Here is a 27,293-nt window from a genome sequence, read left to right as displayed (position 1 = left end):
CCAAACCCTGTTTCACCAGGAAAAAACTGCAGAGCACCGGTACAAGGATCTTCTGCTCTCAGTGAATTTGCAGAGCAGGAGGATGCATGGATACATTCACTGCCAGAGAAAGGAAGCACCTCCCTCCCTCCCCCTGCAAAAAGCTATTTTTCGCAGGCCTTGTCATATCTTATCCCCAGGAAGAGGAGAGGGCTGTGCTACAAAGTCCTCAGAGTCATATTTGCTTCTGTTTTACTCTGTCCTTCACAGCACCACTAACAATGTATCAGCACAGTAGAGGGCCAGGCACACACACAGGCACAGCAGATTCCTCTAATGAAAACAAATCCTTGCTAGAGGAAGACAGAGTTTGCAGACCTGCCTCCTAAATCCCACTCCCACTGCAGTAATGTTTTCACCACTACTTTACATTTAGGGACATAAGGGTACTCAAAGCTCTAAAGCACATCATTTGTGCTGAACAGTTGCAGTACTTTGTCCAAAATAATTTGTGGTCCAAAATCCCACATGAATAAACGCATCTAGACATATAATTAGAATAAATAAGATTTTGCGCTTACAGTGTGTCTGTCATCTGAAAGTACGTGCAGATATTAATTAAGCTCCACAAACCCCAGATGAAGTAGATTAGTAGCTTCATCCCTGTTTTACAGAGGTTTAGAATAAAGTGTGACATAATCAGAGCCCAAAGTGCAGCAGGGCCGGCTGTGCCAGCGATGGTGAGAGCCAGGGCTCCACCTCCTCTCCAGCCTCTCCACTGAATTGCCTTCAATGGAAAATGACTGAGTTGCAGCTCTTTGCTCTTGGAAGAGAAAGGCACACCCTGTTGCACAACAGCAGCAAAGCCCTGGCCTGAAGTGCTTTGATAAATACCAGGAAACAAGTGCTTAGTTTGGGCAGAGAAACCTGGAGCTCGCTTGCTCTCCCATTTCCTTTGGGTGCTCTGCGTCTCTCTCCGAGGCACCAGGAGATCCCCCCCTGCAGCATCCCCCCCAGCCCTAACAGCACAGCTTGCGGCTGCTCAGGTCTGCAGGATATCCTACAGACAATATCTAAAGTACTTTAACATGCACTGCTGGTTCGTATTTTTCTGTTTCTATGGGTTTTCACTATAACTCATTAGCCACACCAGCCTAGCATCGCACAGACAGAATGTAATAAAAAACTGTAGCCAGTACATACCTTCAAACCTTAAAATAACCCTCTCTTGAAGCAGGTTTCACCTTCTGTTTCCCATTTTATGTCTGATGCCATACAAAAACATTTAAAGTAATGAACACTAAGTATATGTGTATTAAGGAAAGTATGACTAGTAAATCTTCAGTGGTTTTGTATGTTAAAGAATAGTTAAAAATTTATTTTGCACGCATGCAACTTACTGAAATTCTCGTTCTTATGACAGCACTTTCTTAAAGAATCCCCTTAAGTAGTAGCTGTGATAATGAAAACTATTCCTCAATATCACAAAGTAGTACAACTGTCCAATTCCTCAAAATTGCCCGGTCCTTAACTCTGCTTATTACCTATGCCTAAACAGGAACAAGGGGAGCAGCGTCTCACACAGCCAGGAAGAAGTTTCTCCAGAACAGACAAAACCAGGTCGTTGGCTGCGTCTCTCTAGATACAATTATCCACCTAATTACACTTAGGACAAATGCACAGTTGTCCTAACAACTGGAGGATGCATTTTAATTGTGATTTTCAATTCTCTGTACACAAATATAAAAAACCTGAGCAAGAAATGTCACTAGAAAATGGAAACAGACCTCAGCATACCTATCTACAAAATAGGCAACAAATTAGGTAAACTACAGACACAAAGCAGCCCCTTAGAAGATAAATTACTCTATTAATGTGAAAACTGTTCTCTTTTGTTCTCACATTTAAGCACAGAAAGCATTCTAATTTCAGTTCTCAAGATAGAAATGGTTTTAATTAGCATCTTAGCTACCTTACAAGACATACAGACCTTGGTATGATGGAGCCATGATAATTTACTCATGCAGAGAATTTGCCCTGTGATTTATACCATTACTTCATGGAAGCATGAAACAAATCCCCAAGGAAGTAATGCATGTCATCCTTGAAAATATTAAGCAATCAAGTCATGTTTTATTATGTGAATGGATGCCTTTGAAAACAAGGATGCATGCACCATACTGTGAGGTAAAATGAAATAAATGAACAGAAATAATTCATTTCCATGTACTAATCAGTAGAAACTATAGTCTTCAAATTATCCTGATGCTACCAAATGCGAGTCTGGAGACAATAGGTTGACTCGTCTACTAAAATGAACATGAAATTGCATCCTAAGTACACAATGAAGGCCAAATTAAACAGTCCAAGACCTTGCAAAGTCTTTTTCTTTTTCTTCAGCCTTTGAATCCCACTGAACAATTAAGAGCAGAAGATTTAAATAAAGCATCGCATAGTTTTTAAACGCTCAAATCTAATCAAGAGCAATGCACTTATCTTGGGCAAAAGGAACATAATCTATAAAAAAATCTGTTCTCATTCAAGCTCTTCAGCTTCTAGAATTACCAGCAGAGCAAGATTTGTGTTCTGCCAGCTAAAAGGATGTCTCTGGCATGCAAGATGAAGTGTGTATATATATCTACCTAGCAAAGACTAGATCTGCACTCTTGCTGGCTATGTTGTACTCACAGACTGGGACACTGACATCTCTGCAAGGACCTGAGGCAGGTGTTACACTGCTTATTGCTGTTATATGTAACCATGCATTTATCAGAGATGCTGACCATTTAGAAAATAAAATCCAATCCCTAGAGGCATAAGGAGATAGAAACAGAGCTCTGATTTAAAAACCAGGTTAATATAAAACAGTTGAAATAGAACACTGTTTCTAGTATTTCTATGAAAATGTATATAAATATAATTATGTGAGTCAAAGACCAAGGGATGGAGAGGGTTTTTTTAAACACTGAATCTACAACACTGCCTTTGAAGCTAAGTTATTTTTCTGTAAGTACATTATTTGCTCTAGCCTGTTCATCTTAAAAAGAACAGTAAGAAGTTCAGAGAGAGGTAACAGCAATAACGAAAGGATTGGAACTGGTTCAGTGACAGATACCTGCAAAATCAGTAATGGGAAGGGGATGAATAAGAATCAGCAGTAAGCTATGTCTTCCAAAAGTGAAAATAAGGTGCATCAGTGTGGCTAAGAAGAGTTGCATCAAGAACATAGAGAATTTGGCAGTTCTTTGTGCAGCAGAAAAGAGTCCTGTGGGTCTCCCTGCTGAAGGGTATCGTGGATGATGAAAGCTCTAACACAGGATCAAGACAGGCTCATGAAGGAGAAATCCACTGGGAATTACTATGCAAGTAGAATCTACCTCTACTTTGGGATGTCCCCAAGCTAAGTCCTAACCTTAGAAGTACCACACATGGTTGCCCTGGCCTCATTCTCTCCTAGGCATTCCTTTGCTGGTGGCAGTGAGAAGGAGTAGCTGAACCTCTGGCCTGACCTGATACAATCATGCCAAAGTTATGTTTAGTATCTACATGCAGAAAAAAATCCTGGTAATAGCTTCAGAATTCACTTTGATGGGGGGGATGGCTGGACAAAACACAGCTTTACAGAAAAGGACTTTGTGAGCTACAAGCTGGCCATGGGCCAGCAATGTGCCCTTGCAGCAAAGGCAGCTCACAGCTCCTGGGTTGCATTAGGAAAAGTGTTACCAAAAGATGGAGGGAGTTCATTCTGCCCCTCTACTCAGCACTGGTGAGGCCACACCTGCAGTACTGTGTCCAGTTCTGGGCTCTCCAGTACAAGGAAGACGTGGACATACTGAACAGAGTCCAGGCCAAGGAGCATCAAGATCATCAAGGGACTGGAGCATCTGTCATACAAGAAGAAGCTGAGAGCTGGGTCTGTAGCCTTGTAGAAGAGAGGGGAGACCTTATCAGTACAGTTATATATCTGATGGTCAGGTATAAAGAAGTGGAACCTCTTAGAACTTCTCAGGGATATCCCATGACTAGATGGTCACAAACTGAAACACAAGAAATTCCATTTAAACATTACTAAAATCTTTGTTTATTGTAAGGGTGATCAAACACTGGAAGAGATGGCACAGAAGTTGCTCCATCCTTGGAGATAGTCAAACCCCAACTGGACATGGTCCTGGTACCCTGCTCTAGCTGAACCTGTTAAGGAGGGAGTTGGAATTGAACTACAAGATCTCCCAAGATCCCTTCCAACCTCAACCATTCTGTGATTCTGGTATGTGGGTAATGCATCCCCAGCTGCATTTACCACAAAGAACTTCTCCCAAACAATAACCCGGCCTTCCTGTGGAAAGGCCACAATCTACACTCATCTTGGAAAATGAGGATCGCCAAACAGCCTACAGTCAATTTGTTGACCCAGCTTAGGTGACTGAAATCCAGTTTGTTTTTCCATCTTCAGTTGGAGAGTACTCTGTGACTGTGAACCCTTCCTGCATGGTTGCCAATCTTATGTTTCTTGGCGCAGATGACAGCCAAAGAAGAACTCTCATGATTAGCACAACCTCTGCTAGCTGTATATTCTCTTTGATTTCATTATGGATGAAATCAAAAATGTGTTCACAAGATTGTGTTTTCCACCCATTCATGTGGTCACAACAAAACACATTATGAACCAGGACGTATTATGAACAAAACCCAATGCATTGTTCACTTTATTTTGCTATCAAGGATAGAATGAGGTAGTGCAGTCAGCTACACGGCATTCTGATACCAACCTAATTGCCCTGCCCCAACCCTCAAGAGCAGTAAGGAATCATTACAGTTTTCCACTGCATTCAGTATATCCAAGTATGAGTCAAGCAATTTTTTTTGCTTTGTTTTGATGCTATTTTTTATTGTTTTCATCAAATCAGGCAGAGTGCTGGAGATGAGGGTGTCCATTTCCTTCCCTTTTAAATAGATGATTCTTTCTCTTCTTCCCTGAACTAGAACATGTTGAGAATTGCTGTGACTTGACAAAGTGCTATGTGAAATGCATGCTGGGCAGGAGTCTTCCAAATATCTCAGTTGCAATATTACATATAGAGCTTTCAGACTCAAATCCAACATGCTAGCATTGATTTTCTCCTCCTCTGAATCCAAAGTGAGAATGGTACTGAATGCACTGTGGCTGGGAATTACCAAATTTCAGTGTCTTTCTCTAGTTACAAACAGGTAGGTGGATTTGTGTGTTGCTTTAAAGGGAGGTGGCATCTGCCCAAGCTTATGTTATATTTTCTGACTTGGTTGGGCACATGTCAGTTTTGTTATCACCATCCCAAAGCTGTGTATTGCATGATGTTATATAACCAAATTTGGTACATACTGAAAGAAGTAAGCCATAGTTATTTGGTTGCAAAAATGTGCTGTCAGAGGTCACAGTGTAAGAGAAGGAGATATGGACTAAGCCCTTGTTTCTGGACCAGAAAAGACACTTGCTCAGTAGAAACTCCATCAGCCCCCAGGAGGGAGAAATGCTCTATGACCCTTGCAAGCAGGCCCTAGAAGGAGCCTGTGAAAGGGAAGAAGAAATAAACAGAGCTGCTCTAGTAAAGGAAGGGATGACAGAAATTTTTGAGATGGAATCAGAAGCAATGTGGAAAAAGAACCCTAACAAGTTGTATTTATTAAAGAAACTATGGTCTAACAGGATGTACAGTTTTTAGGGGCCAACCCAAGCTAGTTGTTTCTGGCAGCAAACAGCTATGTAACCAAAGGAGTTGCTGCTCACCTCACCAGGATTATGCTTCAAATAGCCCCAAAAACTGATTCTGTGTGTCTTTTTCAAATGAAAACAAAATTCCTCAAAAAATATATTTCCTCAGATTAAGTATCAGCCAGTAGTAGTGACTCTGTAAAGGCCAGCGGTGAATTCCTGATACAAGCTTAAGGACTCTGTGACACCACTCAGAGACTGCAAGTGTTACAGGAAGCAGCACAGCTGTGTGGCATTTTTGAAGTGTCTGTGGTTTCCTAACCACAGCGTTGGACATCAAGTGCCACAGGATGAAGCAGAGCATGGCACCTGTCCCCTGGGATGTGCCTGGCACTGCAGTGCTGCTGCATGGGGCTGTTCTGCCATGCAGCAGCGTGCTTTATATGGAAAGCATGCTGATTTTACAGCTATTGTAAACACCCTACAGTCACAGCAAAACCCAGCCATTTTCAGCTGTGCAGAGAAACAGTGTGTATTATGGTGGCAACTCTACTCCGTGTAAAGGTGAAGTTACTGACACCCAATGGACTCACTCATTGTGAGATCTGTGCCCTTCATTTGAAGGCAGCAACACTCTTCAGGCTGGAATTTTCCAAATATAGCTTTGACAACCCAGTTCCAAGAGCCCAGGGGAAGACACATGACTACTTTGCTAATTGATGCTGATACACCTGGGAGGCTCGGCACTGTCTACAGCAGAGTTTTCCTTTAAAGTGGACTAGGTCAGTTGGATGGCAATTATACCAAGTCAAACAGTAATTCTCACAACCAGATCCTCTTTCTCTAAATTACTACTTATCCACAACACTACTACTAGAATGAGAAAACAATGTATCCATATTGGGGGGACCAGCATTGAAACATATGTGAATTTAATTCCATCTGCCTGTGTATGTGTCTTGCATCATTTCAAACCCCTTGGAACCAGCTCATAATCTAGTTTTCCCTCTTGCATAATCTAAGACATATATTTCTCTCTGGTAGGGGACTGAACATACTGTGCTCAAGAACTTGTATTTTTAATAAAAGTACAGCTAGTACTTGGCTAATACATACATTTCAGAAAGACATTCAGTTTTCTTCTGATGGCCTCGAGGAGACTCAGAATTTACCACTTGTCACATTATGTCCTCAACTGTATAAACCCAGTCTTAAGTTCTCCATGGGGACAGTGTCTCATTCAGTACACAGGACAAAATCACTTAGCTAGCAGCCATTCAATATTTTATTTTCACCCTTTTTATTTGATGTATAGCCCTAAAAGCCTTGTTTACTGCACATTATTCCAGCTCTGTTCTGAAGGCAGAATGATTAATTTCTTTACAGACTTTTCTATAGTGCTCATCAGATGCTTCTAACTTGTTATGTGCAATTTCCTAGCTTTTGGAAAAGCACACAAAGGAATGCCATTATGTGGCACCATATAACTACTGCCATGATTCATATCAGCAGGGATAGACCAGACCTTTGCTGTCTTAGCTAACAGGTGTGAGCCACAGGCTGCCAGCAGGGCCAAGTTAAAGGAGGTGAGGTACAGGCTTAAACAAGGGATTTTCACTGGTATCTGCTGGCACCAGGATGAGAAGATTCAGAATCTTAAGGAGACTGAAGGACATGGAATGGAAGTATTCTTACAGGTTCCTGCTCCTTTGTCATTCTCCTAAGACTGACCCCTTTAATTCATCCTTTCCAGCATGCCTACCCCTCCATCCATATGTCTTCTTACCTACCCAGTCTTATCCAGTGTTATCTATCTTATCCTATTTCCTATCTATCTGTATTTCTCTCACTTTCTCAGTTTCTTTCCTCTTCCCTACTAGCTTACAGACTGAGTCTCTGCCCCCAAATTTCTCATCTCACTGTCTTTTTCAGCTCTTCTAAATTTTACATCCATCCCTTGACTAAAACATCATCACAGACTGGAAGGGACCCACAAGGATCATCAGGACCATCTCTTGGTCTCATGCAAGACAGCCCCAAGAGTCACACCATGTGCCTGAGAGTGCTGTCCAAACGCTTCCTGAACTCTGTCAGGCTTGGTGCTGTGACCACTTCTCTGGGATGTCCATTCCAGTGCTCAACCACCCTCTGGGTGGGGAATCTTTACCTAATATCCACCTCAACCCTCCCTAACACAACTTCAGGGCTTCCCTCAGGTCCTGTCACTGATCAGCAGAGAGTAGAGATCAGTGCCTGCCTCTCTTCTTTCCCTCACAAGAAAGGTGTAGCTGTAATGAGATCTTCCCTCAGTCTCCTCTTCCCCCAGGCTGAACAGACCAAGTAACCTCAGTTGCTCCTCACACAGCTTCACCATCTTTGTTTCCCTCCTTTGGACACTCTCTAATAGTTTAATATCCTTATATTGTATATCCCAGGCCTGCCCCCAGCCCTGGAGGTGAGGCTGCCCCAGCTCAGAGCAGGGCAGGACAATCCCCTCCCTTGCCTGGCTGGTGATGCTGTGCCTGATGCCCCCAGGGTATGGCTGCCCTTCCCTTCCTGGCTGCCAGGGCACTGCAGACTCAGATTCACTTGCCATTGACCTGGACCTCCAGGTCCCTTTCCACGAACTGCTTTCCAGCCTCTTATGCCCCACGCTGTAAGCACACCCAGGGTGGCCCTGGGACAGGTGCCCTTATGACCCCAGGTTGGCTGTGACCAATAACTGCACTGTTTTTCAGGTGTTTTTCAATACCTCCCCAAGTAATGTCAATAATTTTACCAGTCACTGAAGTGAGACTGACAGGCCTTTAGTTACAAGGGTCATTCTCCTCGCACTTCTTGAAAATTACTGGAGCTTGATAGGAATAAGCATTCACAGACTCCTTAGAACTTTCAGAAATACTTACCTACTAAGCATATATATGTGTTTTTTAAAGGTTGCAACTTGGATAATCTAGGAAAAATTATGGTAAAAAGCACATTCATATGTTACCCGTTCCTGACAAAACCTGGAGACACTAAGGCACAGTAAAGAAGATATTGCAGAAGCTTTTAAGGTCTCTTCTTTAGCCTCCTTTTCAGAAAGAGCAAAGCCATGTTGGGATGACATTTTCTGAAGTAAACTGGGCCAGAACATCTGAGATGTGCAGCTTGGAAACTTATATTCCAAGTTACTATAGTCTCAGAAAATTGCAAGCAACTGAAATGTGAAGACACAGAATGTGGTTATGTCCATAAAATAAGACAAAAATGAGAGCATGTTGGCATCTAATTTGATGGCTTGTCTGGTATCAGCAACTTCTCTTAAATTATGATAGAGCAAAGAACATCACTCCACTTAGCTAGGCTTTTACTGAGTGAGATTGTAAGGGCTGTATTACAACAACAAAGTAATATTATTGCCCCATATAAGCCTGACATGTGCATAGCAGTCTTGTAATGTTCTCCTGACATGCCCCAGCTATTCATTTGCTATTTCTGTACTGAACATTCAGTATTACCAAATGTCTTGCCCTTTGCCTGTAGGTTCTACTATCTTCTTTAATTGTAACTTCATTTAATATTTGATCTCTTGTACACTGACATCCCTTCAGTTCTGGAGTTGCCAGCAAACCTCATCAGGACCAAATTTATGCCAAGAGATACAAGTATGCTAAAAAAGACACTAAGTAGTCACATGGATATAGAATTCCTGTAAAAATTAATTTAGTCAAGACAAACTTCTAAAATCCCTGAGAGACCTGGTAAGGACTACAGTTAACAAGACACACCATTGATAAAATATGATTAACTGTTCTGACTTCACAAAAGAAATAGGTTTTAGTCTTCCACAAAGCTCCCTGTATAATTATTATTGTTATTAAGCTCTAGGCCTTGTGTCTGGAAAACAATTTGTTTTGGGCTTGTGTCACAGCAAAAGAATACTTGCTGGACTGGAGTGTTACCAAAAAAAACCCATAAATGTGGAGTCACTCTCCCTACAAAAGGCTGGAATTAAGCTGCAGCTTACAACAGTAAAATTAATTTTATTGTAAGCTCATAGTTTATCTTGATTTTAGCAGACACAAGAAACCAGCCCAAGTCTTACAAACCCTCTATCTATGTATCTATCATCTATCTATCTATCTATCTATCTATCTATCTATCTATCTATCTATCTATCTATCTATCTATCTTCAGTTACTTAGTTCAGATCTTTCAAACATCAGTGTACTGCTTATTTAAAATGCATAACAGTTGGTAGGAAAAGCAGCAAAGACAAAGCAGTGAACTGACTTCCAAAAGTATCAGCCTTTGTCAATTAAAATATTTACTTTTGACACAAGTCCTAATTTGTTAAAAACATTCAATCCAGTCTTAAAATAGAGGTTCAAACTACCCAATTTATTCTTGGAACAGTCACTTGCTCTCAGGATTAGGAAGACAATGGCATCCAGAGCAAGCATGAGCCCTCTCCCCTCTTATTACAGTTAATCAGGAACATAAATACTATAATGGAGCTGAGCCCCTGCAAACTCACCAGGCTGTGCATAATTTCCACTCCAGCTGGATTCACTGTGAGTGCTTCATCATACAATTGCTTAGCCTCCTCCAAATTGCCTTTCATTTCTGCAAGCCTCCCACGCATGTACAGTACAGCATGAGATGTGGGGAAAAGACTAGCTGCCTCCTGGGTACAAAAGCTCGCTTCTTTGAGATGTTGCTGTTCCAAGAAGAGTTCAGCTGAAGGAAAAACAAAACATCAAGCCATAAAAATAAAGCAAAAACACCCTGCCATTAGATGAAATGAAGCAGAGACCTTTCTTCATATTAATTATATATCATCTGCCTTAAGCATATTAAAAGATGAGGCCATGATCCTGCACAATGCTTGGTACTATGGTTAGTGTTTATTATCACAACTGGATTAATTGAATTTCTCTTATCCTAATGCTAAGGGATCTATACAGATGTTCATGGACACCTTTGGGTGGTGTCCTAACAGAGGCCTTAAGGATTCCTCCACTAGAAAAGTAAATAGTGCTGAACTGAACCCTAAGGAAGCTATTTGGAGTCATCACAGTATTGTATTTCCAAATAATCTGGGGGGAAAAAAAAGAACAGAATAAGCTATCACTGTCTACTGAGAAATGAAGAAATGTCAGAGTCATAGGACATATCTAAGCTAGACACTAGATAACTTACTTGGTATTTTCGCATTTTAAAAATAATTGAAAGTGTTTTTCTCTGTTTATTTGGCAAATTTATGTGACAACTGTCTCTTAATTTTTCAGAGACTGTTAAAATCAAAAGGCTCTTATAATATAGACTTATTTATATTGTGTATTCACCCATTTACATCCTCATACATGAAAAACAAAATACAGCACTTGGAAGAAGACTGCTCATTTACCTTCTTGAACCATCAGCAACTATCTTAGTGGTTTTCTTCGAAAAAATATGTAGCAGGTATACTTACATGTTTGAATGTCAACTTGTCAATAAAATAATTTCTCATTATAAATTTCATAACATATCTCACGGTTGAACTTTTACATTTCTTAGGATTTAAACTGGATGATTGTGGTGTTGGACTGGATAACTGTTGTAGGTGCCTTCCAACTGAAATATTCTATTCTAATTCTAGATTTATTGGACATTAAATTCTTTCAAAAGATCAAAAGTGATACTCAGTTTTCACTGCCTCATGTAATTGAAAAGGGAAACTCTTTTTACATATATACATATACACATATACATAAGCATGTATGTAGATAAAATAATTCCCTTCATATAGCAGGCATTGCTCTTTGCTCCATAATCTGTGTTCAACATGTTCTTACTGCAAAAACTCAGTGTCTCTCTCTTTTTTTTTAAACTGATGTCATGCAATAAGTATTGACAGTTCAAGAGTCCAATTCAAAATTACTAATTCAGGCTCCAGATTTAGAAAAACTCTTCTGAAATGAGACACAACCTTACATGTCCTGGCTTTTTAAGGCAGTGAGTATTCTCAGGAAGTCTCTGTGAAGGGGGAAATTAGAGTGAAAATTCCTCTTGAATAGCTTTGAACAAAACACTGGGAGACCCAGACACCTGTGGGGACTTGGCATGGTGATGTGGAGCTTGCCAGACGTGTGCAGGGAAACATCGCAAAGGCACTCCCCTGCTGACCACAGGAAGGCTCCACCTTGGCCTATCTGACATGAGACTGGGATCACAAATGGCCTTGCTACTGGCACACCAAAAACGATTCTGTAGTGAAGTGATAGCATGGCTGAATACCCTTCCATTTCTGAGGTGACCCTCCTAGAAGAAGGGTGAGACACTGTCAAGAAAATGCTTGAATATTTCTCAGCCATCCCTAGGTTGTGGTACAAGATAAATGTCATTCTCCAAGGCTGTCAACATGAGCAAAATATTAGTTCCTTCAGAAGAGTTATACTCTTTCAGAATGACTCATATGCATTTCTTTCTGGTTAATCATAAAATCTCTGCATGCATCCCTACCCTTGGCTCCAAGCGGCTGCAGCTATCTATAATATCAGAAAGCAAGGCCATATACCTTGTCAAACCAAATATGTGCACAGCCTTATGCAAAATTTGGAGAGAGGACAGTATTCTCCTTGCACTTCCAAGGAACAGAGCATTTTCCTGCCAAGTTCTGCATAGCAGCTGATGCCATGTACATGGCATTAATGAACCTGGGGATTTGCAAAGTGACGATTCACAGCCTGAAGACGAACACTCCATCCCCAAAGTTTGCACAAACTTAGCAGCACAAAAGAAGGGGTGAAATCCTGGCACTGTTTGAAGTCAGAAGTTCTGGATACTGCCATACTAAAGCTCTATTAGCAGCTAAGAGCATCATGTGCCTTGTTTCATTTCAGAACAGAACTGGGAGCAAGTGGGTTTAGATGTGAAATCATGCATGGCCAGTGTTTCAATGCATGCAGCAAAACAGAGAGTACTTATTCTTCCTACGGTGCCTGTAAATCTTCTTCAGTAATAATAATTATTTAGAGGAAGTGCAGCAACACAGAAGCTAAATAAGAAGTACAAATTGTATTTTATGGTATGGTAATGTGGCATATTAAAGTTCAGTCCGTTTCTTTGCAGGCTCAATAGTCAATAAAAATGATTTAATGGTGTGGGAGGCCTAATTTGCATAAAAAAGAATGGGAGGGGTGCCTTTTGGTTATGAAAGGAAAGGAGTGCTAGAATTTTTAGCTACCCAGCTAAAAATAGACATTAAAGGACATAATTTAGGCCTGTATTAAAATGTGTTTTCTGTAAACTCATTTTTCACTTCTATTACACACTCATTTTATTTACAGATTAACAAGATACGCTTATGTAACATGGAATGAAAACACAGCTAGAGGCAGAAATTAAACCCAAAAAACAAGGACCTATTAAATTTACCATGGTAAAACCCTCAGTGGTACTGGAAGTAATGAAACACCTGCTTTCATGTTACCTGGGTTAGCAGCTTCCTGAGCATTGGATTAATCAGCCTATCTCCTTATATAACCTAATTTTGCTGTAAATAACATCTAACTAAATTAGCAGCTCTTGTGAGGAAGTTCTGTGACAGAGACTTGGCATCCAGTTCCACTACAAAGCAGAGAAAACCTTCTCATGCTGACACAGGTATCTAATATCTGTAATTCTTATCCTGTGAAAGGGTCAATGCTTCAGGGAAACCATTTATGCACCTCTCATTATTGTACTAGACTGTTCTTGGTACTGACACTCTTCAGAGCTTTGAATCTAAAGCCAAGCTTCCTTGCTGTCTGTCACTTAACACCATCTCCATAAAAACTTAGATAAATTTACAAATTTACATTCTGTTTCTACCTAAAAGCTCTCTGAATGCTACTGAACAGAGAGATGATGATTCTGGATGCACCACTCTTCTATTATTCTCTCTGGAGTAGACAGAAACTCTGAGTGTGAATGACATTAGGGAATATTTCAGCACTCTCACCTACAGGTAAGAGACAGTGCACTGCATGGATGGGCCAAGACAGGGGCAATCATTCACTCTCCTTTCATTTGGTTACTGAAGCCTGTGCCTGCACTGAGCCCATGAACAGCTGACTTGACGGTTCAGCCTAGCACGATTCATTCCTTTCTCAGATCCACTTTATGTTTGCCATTCGTGCTCTCCTGCAGTACTGTCCAACCTACTCTGCTGTTCTTCCAAACAACTGCTGTCTTGTAGCTATGGCCTCCTCTGTCTGGACTTGCAACTGGACTGATGCACCCCTTTTAATGCTGGACCCAGCCCCTGAGAGCAGCACACCTCTGCACTGAGATTATTATTAACTTCTACTACAACCTCCTAGTTCTTTCAGTTATTTCTGCTAGCATTTAAGCTCATCTACAGTGAAGATCCTTAAAAAGGTGAAAATTGACAGAAGCATATAATCAACTTGCTCTCCAAAGAAGTCTAACAAATGCACAGACCAAGAGCAATTTCCAGAACACTGACAAAGCTGGGTGTCCTACAGTCAGCCTTTTTACTCTGTATAAGATAAAACTATTTGCAGAGTTCTGTTAGGGAGTCCATCAGGGGTGTAACAACAGTGTAATCCAGATATGTCTGCATCACACTGTTGTCTGAGAAACAGAACTGCTCAACATCACCTTGAACACTGACTCTATTCCCCATTTCAAAGCAGTGTCAAGAGTGATAGTGCTTGTCACTGCAGCAACAATTTTAATTCTAGCCTAAAGAAATCAAACATTTGAAATGTTCTTCTGCAATGTGAACAACAGAAGAGTTAAAATTTCCTTACTTGTGAATCACATTTGGTGTTATCCAAGAGGCAGCACTTAACTCCCACAAAGTAGATTGCTCCACATCACTTGGTTGTGTGTGCCTGATGCATCTCAAGTACTCTACTCTTGTTCCTCCCAAAAATGTTACTGCATAGTGACACGGCCAGGGGAACAGCCAAATGACTAGCAGGATGTACAGTGCAGAGCAGCCCTTCACACTTAAGAAGGTGAGAGCATTGGTGAGGATGTGCTGGAAGGTGGTTTCTGTTCCACATCATCTGACTTCAGGAGTTATTAATGCTTGTTACTGCAGGAGCCCTTAGCCACCTGGAAAGACCCACTCTGAGACAGCTCTGCCATCAGCAGTGACTACTGAGATATTACTACGACAAAGAATTCCCCTACTGCCTTTCCTTGCTGGCAGGTGAGGTTAGTCATTGTTCCATGCTATCACACCACCCTACATGCAGTAGCTTGACAATTCGTGGCAGATTAGACAGAAGATTCCTCAAGGCATATCCTGACTACAATAATTTCATTTGATGCAAACGTTTGATAGAGAAATGAAGTACAGAAACTGAGGCTTGTTCCCATACACCTGAGCTCAGCCACTTGCTCTTCTGAATGACTCAACAGATTTACATCCTCTCTTTGCATGCAAACTGAATTCCAGGGACTGGCTTAAAATTCCCAAGCTTCAGGTCTCACAGTGCCTGAAATGACCACATTTCTTGATTTACAAATGCAGCATTAGAGTGAAAGCTTTTGGAAGCAGCACAGAAGTGTCACAAGCTACCTTCTATATAAATGCTGCAGTCAAAACATGACTAACAGTCCAGTCAAGTATAAATTCCTATTTTCTGTCTCTGACATGAACAAATGTCCTGCCTCCTTCTTCACGACTGCATGTATTTTATCACTTGTCCAAACTTACTGAGCAGCTGAGGAAATGCTCAGTACTGTGGTATTGAGGTACCCTCAGTCAGACTCTAGCACTGCAACAGGTTTCTCTCCATCTCTTGGCAAATTTTCTACAGAATGCTTAACAAAAGGCATTGGTAGCTGCTGCCTGTTTCCTTCACAAGTGAGTGTTCAAGACAGATGTGAATGTTTGCATGTCCCACATTTTGAGAAATGGTATGTGCTCTTTGAAGACTATCCATGCCGAAGAACTACCAGTCCACAAAGGGTCATATCCCGCTCCAACAATGAGAAACATCCAGAAGCTCAGGAATGTAGGAGGCAATCCCAAATGCCTTGTACTGACATAAGGCTGCAAGAACCCTTTTGACTTTTTAAATTCATTGTTGACAGAAAATAAACCAAGCTGGAGAGTATAGAACAAAACTTATTAATCCCTTATGAGGATGTTCAGATGCAGAGAAATGGGGAATTTGATGGTCTTTAGTCTCTACCAAAAGTCTAGAAAAGAGCTTGCTACGCCAGGAGGCTCAGCAGAACTACTGCTGGCTTCTTAACTTCATTTCAAAGGGGACAAAACCAGCTCACTTTACCATTTCTATCACCAATTGAAGTACTCCTAATCCCTCCTAGCAAGTAAATACTGCAGGGGAGCCATTTTCTCCTCAGAAATGGAAGTGTAATAAAAGACTCTCCTGATCCCTCACACCAGGCTCCAGCTTTTCACAGTGCCTTGTGTCACTGCAGAGAGACACAAAAATTAGCAGCATTTATGGAGCTCAACAACTCAAGCAATGAATTGGGAAGTTCTAAACTTGAAATTCTAAACAATTTGAAAGCACTTAAAAAAAGAAAGAAAAGTACTACAACTGGTTCAACAACCAGTGCTGCATTACAGGACAGTATCTGATCCAGTTATTCTGGCAGTATCAATGTCTCCCACACCTGATTAACACCTTTTATATCAGACCTAAGAGCTTGCAGGGGTTTAGGTCTGCTAAGAGCTTGGAGAAGGAAGAACCCTGAAGTGCCCATGTGCAGGCTGTGCAACCACAGGTTGTGCTGGGAGAGCAGAGGGGCAGCAGGGAGGGCCTGGCTGCACCTTTGGCTGCTGCCAGGATCCAGCTGCACAGCTGCAGACCAGCGTGCTGGAGACTTCAGCCCCCTGGCTCCGACAACATTTTCTCGTGGAACAAAGTCCATCTCCTCCTCCACAGCTTTTTCCCAGGAACCGGCCCATATGGAATAAAATAAATAAATCACAAGTGTTTTGCAAAGGGGAAAAAAAAAGGTTCCTGCTGTACATAACTCGGGGGAGCAGATGTTTTTCCATTAGCTCACTGTTCTCTGCTGCACTGGTTCTCTTTGCATTTCTTGTTTGTAGCATGTTCAGTATAAACTATTTTTCCTAGGTTAAACTTTAGCATGTTACTGAGACAGCAGGTAGCCCACTGCAGCCCCACTGTGAGTACACAGAATAGTATCCTCAGCATTCTTCTCTAAACGCTCCTTTAAATTAGCCTTAGGGTCTACCTGGTGAAGTTCACAGGCTAAGCTTAGCAGGCATTTAGCCAAACTTAGATCAAATTACCAGACCTACTTTGCTGTGAGTGGCCATATTTGGTAAAGTATTGGGTTAGTCAAGAAGCTAAATTGTCAGATATAAACTACTAGTAAAGACAAACAAAGTGGACCTTGTAGTTAAAAGTAAAGCTTAAAATAATACAGTAACAGGAGCTAGAATATTAGAACTCTTATTAAAACTAGCTTTTAGCATTCTAAAATGCTCTGTATAAATAGAGCATACGGTTATTACTGCCTGGAAATATAATCACACATACTTCAGATAAGAAATCATTCCAGTTACCCAAAGAGCTTAGAACTATTAACACTATTTCTTTCCAATACTGACATGCTTTGCTCTCTGGGTCAAAAGCGATCTTATAAAAATGCCAAATGAAGGTAAATTTTGGTCATAAATTTGAATGATTTCAAGTATATTTTCTTTAGCCAAACAGCATGACTTTATTTTCTAAACAAAAAGGAGGAGTACTGGCATGACTGTTAGAAATATTAGCACTAGTCATCTGTAGGATTCCCCTTGCAGCTCTTCCTGCAGGAAGAGGGAGGAGTTAAGCTTTACCAGTGCCACTGGAGTTCCTTGCCTCTTCTCAAACTTGAATTCAAGCTCTCAGCCATGAAAAGTAGAACAAAGAAGAGAAATGAGCATAAGGATTACATAATGACCACCTCTCCTGGAGCTGCACCACCACAGCATGTGCACTGTTCCTAAGTACTCCCTGAAATGAGCTGTTTCTCAGACATGGGGCCAAGAATAATGTTTAGGCTCATAAATGTTAAAGTGTTCTGAGATGACTCTTTTTAACCAGCCATTACATTCAAGAGGACTAGGGGGGTTATTGTTAAAAGGGATCAGAAAAGCTGTGTTAACAATCTTTGCTGCAGAACACCTGGAAATAGAATATGCCTGTTAGTATTCCAAGCATGCCTGCTGCAGGGGATGTCTCTAGTCTTTGAGGACAGCACACTACTCTTCCAGAGCTGTGAAGAAAACAGGAAGCTATGGAAGCCCACTAAGGAAATGTGTCGAGTTCTGTGCTGCAGATGACTGTACTCCCAGGTGGTCCTGTAAGAGACGGCTGGACATGAGATTAACAGTTAGAATTCTCAGTTTTATTTTGAAGCCTCAAAGAGAAAAGGACTCTTTCTAGAAACCACAGATCCATCAACAGCTCCCTGTTTACAGGAGGCTACAAAAAATTAGCTTGCCAAAGATCAGTAGGCATTGCTGCAGGGAAAGACAAGGTACAGCATCTGTCACAGTGCAACACATTTTGATTTAGCAGCTGCACATCCAAAGATGGTGCTTTACTGATTTCCCTACAAAACTATGCTGGTCACAAACCCAGAAAAGTTACAGATAAAACCACTAAGTGTATGGTCCCTTATGGGTGAAACAAGTAGCTTTATCACAGCACGAAAGGGATTAACTATTTGCACAGGGTTCACAGCCTTCCCTTCAGCCACTGTTAAGGGAACACACATATTCTCATAAGCTAATTGTGAAACCCATTAGAGAAAAAGAGGTCTCCAGCTTGGAGGGACTGAGGACCCTTCTGTACAAGACAGGAACTCCTACTGCAGCAGCAGGATGATACAGTAAGGATTCCCCTATGTAAGCATCACTGGATAGCTTCCACCCCCTAACAGTCCCTTTTGCAATTATTTGTGCTAGCTTTTTGGCCTGGCCTGGTTGCTGGAGGGCTGTAAGAGCAGCCCCATATAGCTGTGGGATAGCTGGTTTTGTGTGCCTCTTCCCAATCTCACTGCACAAAGTTCTAACTGGACCAGCTGGCTGGTACCATTAACTTTCATGCCCTGGGATATGAGGAGGCATGGCAACTGTAATGGCTCTAATGGAATCCAGACACGATTGCAACCTGGCACTCTCAATCCATACTCGTGCACAGAGACACGGCCAGCTGTGTCCTGTGAGCGTCTGAGGACAGATGCTTTGTTATAAATTTACTGTAGTATGAGGTTAGGAAATTGTAATAACTTTATCTACAGATTTATGAGTCATGTTAAGAAGGTCGAAGTGTTAATGACAACAAAAACAACAACACACGAGCCACTTCCCAAAGGCGGATTAACATTTTTTCCCTTTGGAGACAGGACACTGAGGTATGAAGAAGTTAGGCAATTTGCCTGGAGTCACAAGATGAGTCACTGATTGAAAAAGGACGTGTCCAAGCTAAATCTGATAAAAATCTACAGCATACTGATGCAGGCCTTCCATGAATATCAAGTGACTCCATATGCAGGCATCAGAATGTTACACTAATTGCCTGTTGCTTTCCACAGCCATTAATTTTGGGGTGAGCTGTAATGCAAAACCACCTGACTACCTCAACTTCCTCTATCCATGCATTTCTGTTTAATTTGTTGTCTATGAAACATCTCTGTTTTGGAAGTTACTTCTTACAAGTATACGTGTTCCTCCTTTGAGATAGGAAGGATCCTAGTAGTGAAGGTCAGTGACACCCTTTGGATTATTCCCTTCACTAAGCTCAGGGTAAGGTCAACCCACTTCCAAGAAGTCCTCTAATTATTCAGGCACTGTGCCCTTCTCCACAGAGAGTAGACTACCCCAAAATACTGCAGCTCTCTTCATCCCTCAGGATACCAGAATGCTGCAGCTTGCACACTATTGTGAGAAGAGAATGGCCAGTACCTCAGCAGGAGCTCATTAAGCTGCATCCATAACAATAACTGACTCCAGTAATGAAATTACAAAGCAGTCACAGCACATGTTTTCAAAATATCAATCCTGAATCGAGCCCAGCTAAAAGTAAGCATAAAGCAAAACAAAGGCTTAAAAATTGTAAGAGGGAAAAGTTACAGTTTGTAAAAAAAATTCTATCTAAAAGAATTAATTAACACCTTTCAGAAAGGCACTCTATTCCCACTGAAAAGCAATCACAGCAATTCACAGCAAGCACTAGGTCTTTACTGCTTTTGTCTTCTCAGACAGCAGCAAAAATGTAAACTGCCTAGAGCTTTCTGCAGGATGATGGACAACAGACACCTGACTTCTCATCATAATAAACTCCATTTATTTTGCTCCCCACCAGCCTTCTCTGCAGCCTTAAATCAGGAGTATAAACTGAATAAAGCAAAATCTTGTTGGTGATTTTGAAGCCCACAGCACATCACTGAAATTTACATCCACACAAGTCATTAAGGTGAACACATGTGATTAACTTAAAGGATGATGCATTCTGCAAGGTGACTTATTTTGTTAATATTAATGAAGTTGTAGCAAAAACAATGTCATATATTTTGTTCTAGAACTAAAGTCTAATTGGCAGGAAATTACCCACAAAAGCAGCTATGAAAATCATTGCTGAGAAGTAGGGTGAGACTGCCAGGTCTTATGTGACAACTGTCAACTGCATAGATTAGAAAAATGAGAATTTGAAAGGTTCCCCTGCACGAAGAATAGAAAACTATCAGCAGCTTTCCAGGGGGTTCTGCTTTTCTTTCTTCATTGCAAATGGTGAGACATCTAATAAGCAATCACAGCACTTAAAGGTAATTTCAAGTGCACAACTGTGGGCCCAGTTACAGCAGAAAAACTGTGTCTCCTGAAAACAAAATTACAGAGTTGGAACTCTATAGTTCTGAAACACTGGAATGCAAACAGCAGAATGTGCTGGGCAACTCTGCTCCTCAAATGTCCTTCATAAAACCCCTCCATGGGTTTGGAGATCACTTGTGGGTAGTAGTCTCTCCTCACTGGTTTCCCTGATATGCTCTCTTGCAGCATCTTTGGATCAGTGTCTCAAACTGATACTCAACCTAGAAGACCTTGGGAGGTTGAAACAGTCAAGGAGAGAGTGGAGAACATGCTCCAATAATTTTCATTTAAACCTCAGCAAAGACTGGAATGCTTAAATCACACTTAAGATGTGATTGGCCCAGTCTTACTGCAGGGAAACATTTAGTAAAAGGAGAATGGAAATAATTGTCCTTATGAATTATCATTTGTTAATGAAGAACTACCTACCCTCTTTTTCAAAAAGCATATTACAGTGATGACTAAAGCTTTCTGTGTGTTTTGGAAAAACAAAAGTGAGCTGAAAAATCACACTACTACAGTATTTTTTTGGGTCAAAATCAAATAAGTGGTGTTTCAAAAACCATCTGGGATAGACAGGCAGATTTTCTGCTGGAATAGAGTAATTTTCAACTAATTACTTCAATTACTCTATTACTACTTCTGTGATTTGATTCACCACTGGAGGGAAAGCGGAACTCCAGGTAGCTCAGGACTTACCAGCTTGTAGCCAAATTTGTTCAAGAGTTGTCCACAGTTTCACAGGTCCCTGCTTCATTGTGCTACTCTGCATAGTTATTTCAGACATGGCCTGTTCCAGTCTTGATGCAGCAAGGGAAGAGGCTCGTTGTGATCCTATGAACCAAACAAACAATAATGTACTTTATACTTATTTACGCTATTTCTTTGACTTGTTAAAGCAGCAGGTCTGATCCTCCAATCACTGCATTGGTTTTATGTAATAAGAACTCTGCTGAATTCTGGCATAACAAACTGGAGAAGCATGTTTTATAAAAGGTTAATTTACTGAAAAAAAATCCCACTAAATTATCCAAGGGCTGCAGCTCAAACAAGCAAATTAAGAGAGAGACAGTAATTTTATAAAGGTCTGCTTAGCATTCATCAAGGAAGCAACCCTATTTTGCTTGTTTGGGAAGCAGAAGTCTAGCATCAAATATTTTCCACAAATACCCATTTTATAGGCACAGTCATCATACAATTACAGAATGTGCCCACTAAGGTAAAAAATTCATACAGCATTACAAGGTAGCTTAGCCCTATTCACATAGCACACACATTTCAAGTGACATCAATATTGTTCTACTGATTTAGAGGCAGGGTGGTTTTTCATTTAACCTTGGGGAGCAGAGAGTTCAGAGCTTTGACTACATTAACCTTTAGTATGCACTGTAACATTTACGCAAGAATAAAGTATTTGGCGTCCTCACCTCTGGGACAAAACATCACATTCAAAGCTTTTCCCAGGAGGGCTGCATGGTCAGAAACCACGTTCTCCAGTCCAGCAAGTGGGATTATACTGGTGAGCCAACCTCTCGGAGGGGTGTCAAGATGGTGATAACAAAATGAGAAGCTACAAACTCAGATTTCAGAGTTGTCCTTGCAAAGCTTTGAGAAATAAATATTTTAATATACATAGGTTTTAATGTGATTTTATGGTTGATAAGCTCTTTCTCTGGAGAGCTGCTGTGACTGAAGCATTACTCTTGAATCTATCCTTACAGGCTGACCTCAAACCACAAGATCCTAGAGTAAAAATCCCGCTTTTTCTCTTTTTCTCTCCCGCAGCCACGGGGCATATGCACTTAATGGTCTCTCTGAGAAGGACAGCATGCTTTTCCAGCTGGAGTGTGCTCCAGAGAGAGGGTTGCCAAACCACACCTCCTCACCAGCAGACCAACACATCACCCTGTGGTCCCCTGCCATGGCCTCCTGGCCATCTCCGCTGGGATGCTGAGCAGGGACCCAGCCTCTCACCAGACACAAGGGGAGGCACATTTCTGCTTCCCTCTCCAGTGCCAAGCACCTGTGCTCTGCGAGGAGGACATGGCTGCAGCTTCTGCTTAACCCGAGGTGAGCATGTCACGGCTTAGGAGAGACCACAAGCATAACTCCAGGCCCAGAACTGCTATGGGAAATATTTGTCCTATTATCTCATCGCTAACTAATGTCATTCATTTCCAGCAGGAGGACTTCAAAACAGCCCTGCAGCAGGCGCCTCCCACGGCCCCCTTGGAAAATGCAAATGTGTTCTTCCCAGATGCATTTCTTAAATTCCTACTTATTTTCAAAGACATTCCTGATTTAGTGTTCCAAGAGATGACAGTGCAGCAATGTAGCAATTCCAGTTTTAAGGGTATGGGTAAAAGCCATTCAGCTTGCACAGAGAATTTATTGTGTTTATCAGTTTATTTAACAGATCCACCTTCAGCCAGTTTCACTGCACGAGATTCCTCCCCTCCCTTGCCCACTCACACTCCTCTCCCCCAACCCTTTCTACGCCAGTAAGAATTTCACTGAAACTCTCAGAAATTCAAGTCAGACTAGAGCTGTTTGAAACAGGGAAAAAACACCAAGCATTTATCCCCAGCCATCCAAAACACACACAGCTTCTCTGCAGTGCAGAGACAAGAAGATGGACACATGAACAGTTAGTGATGTTATTAGCAGAGCTTTGAAGTTAGGGCAGATTTCTTGCCTTCTAGATTGGTAAACTTCGAAAAAATTACATGTACTTTGTGGACTGTGCAGTCAACCTAACCAGATTCTTACATTAGCATGCTTTTAATGCAAATTTCAGCAGCACATTTTTCTGCCAAGGCTGCCCTCTCCCAGAGAGGCTTTGTGAAGCTGTGTTTCTTGCAAGCACCCAAATGTAACGCTGGGTTGTTTGCATTGGGAGGGCAGATAGGCTGGTGTCTTATTAACATCCTCAGAGAGCTCAGGGAAATCCTCTTTTCCTTAAAAATCAATCCAAGAAAACTAAATCATCATAAGGCACCTTTGTGCATTCTGGAGAGGTTCACGTGCTGCCTAAGTAGATCCAGTTAGAATCCACCAAAGTATCCTTCCCTCACAAAGCAGACTTTACAGGAACATAACAGCATAGCTGCTCTCAAAGAAACCCAGGTTAGCTGCTCCTCATCTTATCTTCATTAGCCCAGAAGCTGCCAACAGGGGAATTTGAGACTGAGACTGATCCTGCCCAGTGCAGTGGGCATCTGCACAGCCAGACAATGAGACCCAAGTTACTTAGTCATTTACATGGAGGCTCTTTGCATTTAACATCCCTTGGCATTCCAGTCCTTTGATGTTTACTTTCTTTTCCTTCTTTTCCAGTCTACAAGAGGAAGCAAATTATTTTAGGCAGAGACCACACCATCCCTGCTTGGTCTCAGACACAGATACACTCCTTGCTCTACCACATATATGCCAGATGACCAGGCTCTCTTCAAACCAGCCCATACTCCACTTTTGCCACTGCTGTTCTTGTCCATCTCTGCTGGGATGCTCACAGCAGTTGTCCTTAAAGCTTGCCTGACTAAATAAACTCTGTAAGAGGTTTTTGCCAGCCTTCTGGACTGAAAGGGGTTCGGCCACACCTCTGAATCTCAGGCAAGCAATTCAGTGCCCCTGGGGAGGGCTGATGACTACTGGAGCCACAAAAGAGTTTACCTCTCACACACTCTGTCCCGAGAGAGATCAGCATGTGCAACACTGGCAGGACTCTGACCTCAGGGTGGTGAAGGGAGACAGAAAAACTTCAAACAACATTAAAAGAAAAAGTATCTGAACGTCTCATTATAAGGCATCTCCTCCTAAAGAAACTGCTAAAAAAACCTCCCTACAAAACCTGTCTCGCAGAACTTTAATGTCATGCCTCAAAATACATGCAAATGTTGGCATACGAAGATATCATATCAATTTGTAATTTTAGTGCAGTCTCTCTCTCTATTTAACAGCTCTACTAGACAGAATATAAACTTCACATTTTACAATAAACCCCTCCACACATTTTGGAAATAACTCATGAAATAAAAAATTGATTTTGTTGTGATGAGCTCTGCACATAAGCCATACAATATCTATCAAAATAATTTTAAAGCACTGTTCTAGGGTGTTTTAAGACCAAAAAGACCAAGTTTAATATTTTGCATTTATGAGAAAACTGCTATCAAAATAGAAATGTAGCTCATTAGATTTACTAGGTTCATAAGAACCACAGAACTCCCAAGCCTAAATCACTTCAGGCAACAGCATTATAAGATTAGACTATATCAGAAAAAGAACTAAACAGCAAGGCAGCTGACTGATATCACTGAATTTAGTTAGGAACACTGCTCCAGTTAGGAGAAGATGAAGAAAATAAAGAGGAATTAATCTTTCTGGCAGCTAACCTAAAATTCTAACAGAGCAAATAATCTTATTGTGGTCTAGCTGAGGGAGAGGCCAGTGTCAAACCCGGGCACAGTAACCCCCACCCTTCAGTGATGAGCCCAGAGATGACAGAGCGCCTGCGCAGCACAGCGATGCTGCTGCATGCTCCCGGGGGATTTCACAACAGACAGCACTGCCTGTTCCACAGCAATGCAGAAATATCAGACCTCCTCCCTCCTTCAAAGCAGGCAGCCACAGCCCCAGCTCTGGGGAAGCACAAGGGCAAGAGGGGCTACAGCTGTACCCTCCAATTTTAACCAATATTGTCTTCAAAGAGGCTCCCAACAGGCACAGCAGATCCACCTGCTTCCCTTCTGCAGATGGAGAACAGCAGCACCCAGAGCCTGCAGAGAAGGGAGCCACAGAGCCCTGCTGAAACCAGCCAGTGCCAGCCCCATGCTAATGTGGGTGGTACAATTTCAGTAAGAGCTCCATTCTTGCATCCATTGTGGGGGCAACCATGTTAGCATGGAAACCTGGATTCTCAAAGTGGAGGAGGAATGTATTTGTTGGCTAAAACCAAATTGCATTCAGTGCAAATCACCTTAGGTTCATGAAAAGCTGATTCAAAGCTTGTACTTTACACTAATTTTCCCTTTCTGGAAGGCAGCACCATGGCGTACAGCACAATTAAGACTCAGACAAACTCCAATTCCCTAGAGATCCATGAGATTAATGTGTTAGGTTTTTTTTCTTGACCAGTTTCTGAGATTCAGGTTTGCTTTCTTTGCAAGTGTTTCTTCTACATCCACAAGGATAGGCACTTAATTGCCTAAAACCCCCTCCAAGTTAAAAGGCAAGCTTCTCACATCATCATCTTATTTTGAGCTAGGGTTTTAAAGAAGTACCAAATATCACGAGACTTAAGACAAAAATCACAAGTCAGCAGCACTCTCTGAATACCTCCTTTCCCCCTTACTTCCAAGATTAGCCTTGATGTCCGAGTTATTTCCATCTATGTCTGTTACTGTGAATATGTATTTACCATGTAATAAAGCATCACAAGGTTTATGCACAAATCAAATCACCATCTAATAGGAATTGACACTCTCACTCAGCTTTCCAAAACCAACAAGAGCAGCTGGCTTGATCAGGACATCTAGAATGAATTAAATGGGGAGGCAGGCTGAGAGAGGGAAGAAATTAAAAAAAAAAAAAAAAAGAGAAAAAAGAGAGAATTATGCATCTGAGAGAGCTTTGTGAAAGAAAGCAGAAACTCTTCTCCATGTTATGCATGGGGAAGCCAAGGCACAGGCAAACCACGGAGGCAGACCGGGACCAGCAGCCCAGCAACACGGATGTGCACAGGCCTACCACTCTCTCCAAAGAAAATCAAACATTCATCTCTCACAAAAGCAGAAAAGCACAAATCTTGTTTCCTTACCAGAATCAGTGTCATGAGCATCTGGGAGAGTGAGATGCAGTCCATTATATTTTTTGATTACTGGTGTTTCAGTCACACTGCTTTCTTTCTCAGAACCACTGTAAAAAAAAAAAAATTGTGTTCACCTGGACATCTCTCGGTGGAGAAACGTTCCCCTCAAAGCAGGCAATAGTTTAGCTGCCAGGAGAAGTAAAAAACCAAGGTTTCCAGTTGTGAGAAATCAGCTTATTCAATGTAACACCCACCCCACTGCCAATGGACAAGAAGTTCAGAGACTGCCCTGCAGGGCCTCCAGGGCACATGCTGGTATTTAGTCTATTTGGCTATAGGGAATCTTTGAAAATCACTGGATATGAAACATGTTGGCAGCTAGAAGCCAGACCAGATGAAGCCCACTAGCAGACCCACACCCAGCAAGAACCACCATCTCTTGGGTTTCTCTGCAGAATAATTTGTTGACAGATCTACTGTGCTGATCCTCTTGAAACAGACCAATTACCACCTTCCACTTGGGTGCTAATTTCATCATATTTTCATTTCAAAGGGCTTATTTTCTCCCCTTCCACCTTTGCTCTGCTCAAAAAGAGGAGGAAGATAAAAGCTACCACATAACACTGCTTTATGAAACAGGGAACCTCTGCTCTGTTCTTCTACTAGGCTCCTGTCCTCACAGGAGAGGCCTTACAAAGAGAAACTCACAAAAAAAAAATCATGTGCCTAACAAAAAATCACTTAACACAGATCCCCTGAGCCTTCCTGTCACCACATAGTCTGCCATCCCCCAAGGATCAGTGGTGATGATATCTCCTCTCATCATACATTAAGGGACGAAATACCGAAAGGAAAAGTGACTGCCCTGGCTACTTTTTCTGGCACACTTCCAGGCCTGCAGCTCAGCCTTTGGACAATATTCCTTCCAGGAAGCAAGCTGCCAGAGAGACATGATTGGTGTGGATGCC

General features: G+C 41.7%; 1 protein-coding gene across 13 annotated transcripts in view; it reads right to left on the bottom strand.

Annotated features, from left to right (window-relative positions):
* Positions 1-27,293, bottom strand: part of TTC7A (tetratricopeptide repeat domain 7A) — a 210,675-nt gene that overhangs the window by 69,159 nt on the left and 114,223 nt on the right. For all 13 annotated transcript variants that reach the window (XR_004417261.2, XR_004417262.2, XR_004417264.2 and 10 more), the window contains 3 exons: positions 26,335-26,432; positions 21,216-21,350; positions 10,188-10,390 (listed from right to left, as the gene is read on the bottom strand). Coding sequence is in view for 8 of the 13 variants with exons in the window: in XM_033053680.2 (XP_032909571.1) it covers positions 10,188-10,390; positions 21,216-21,350; positions 26,335-26,432 (436 nt within the window). In the remaining 5 variants the exon portion in view is untranslated. The remainder of the gene's footprint in view (positions 1-10,187; positions 10,391-21,215; positions 21,351-26,334; positions 26,433-27,293) is intronic.

This window comes from Catharus ustulatus, chromosome 3, assembly GCF_009819885.2.
Source record: "Catharus ustulatus isolate bCatUst1 chromosome 3, bCatUst1.pri.v2, whole genome shotgun sequence".
NCBI classification, from domain to species: domain Eukaryota; kingdom Metazoa; phylum Chordata; class Aves; order Passeriformes; family Turdidae; genus Catharus; species Catharus ustulatus.
The sequence above is the reverse complement of the archived record's forward strand: the minus strand, read 5'-3'. Positions and strand labels throughout refer to the sequence as shown.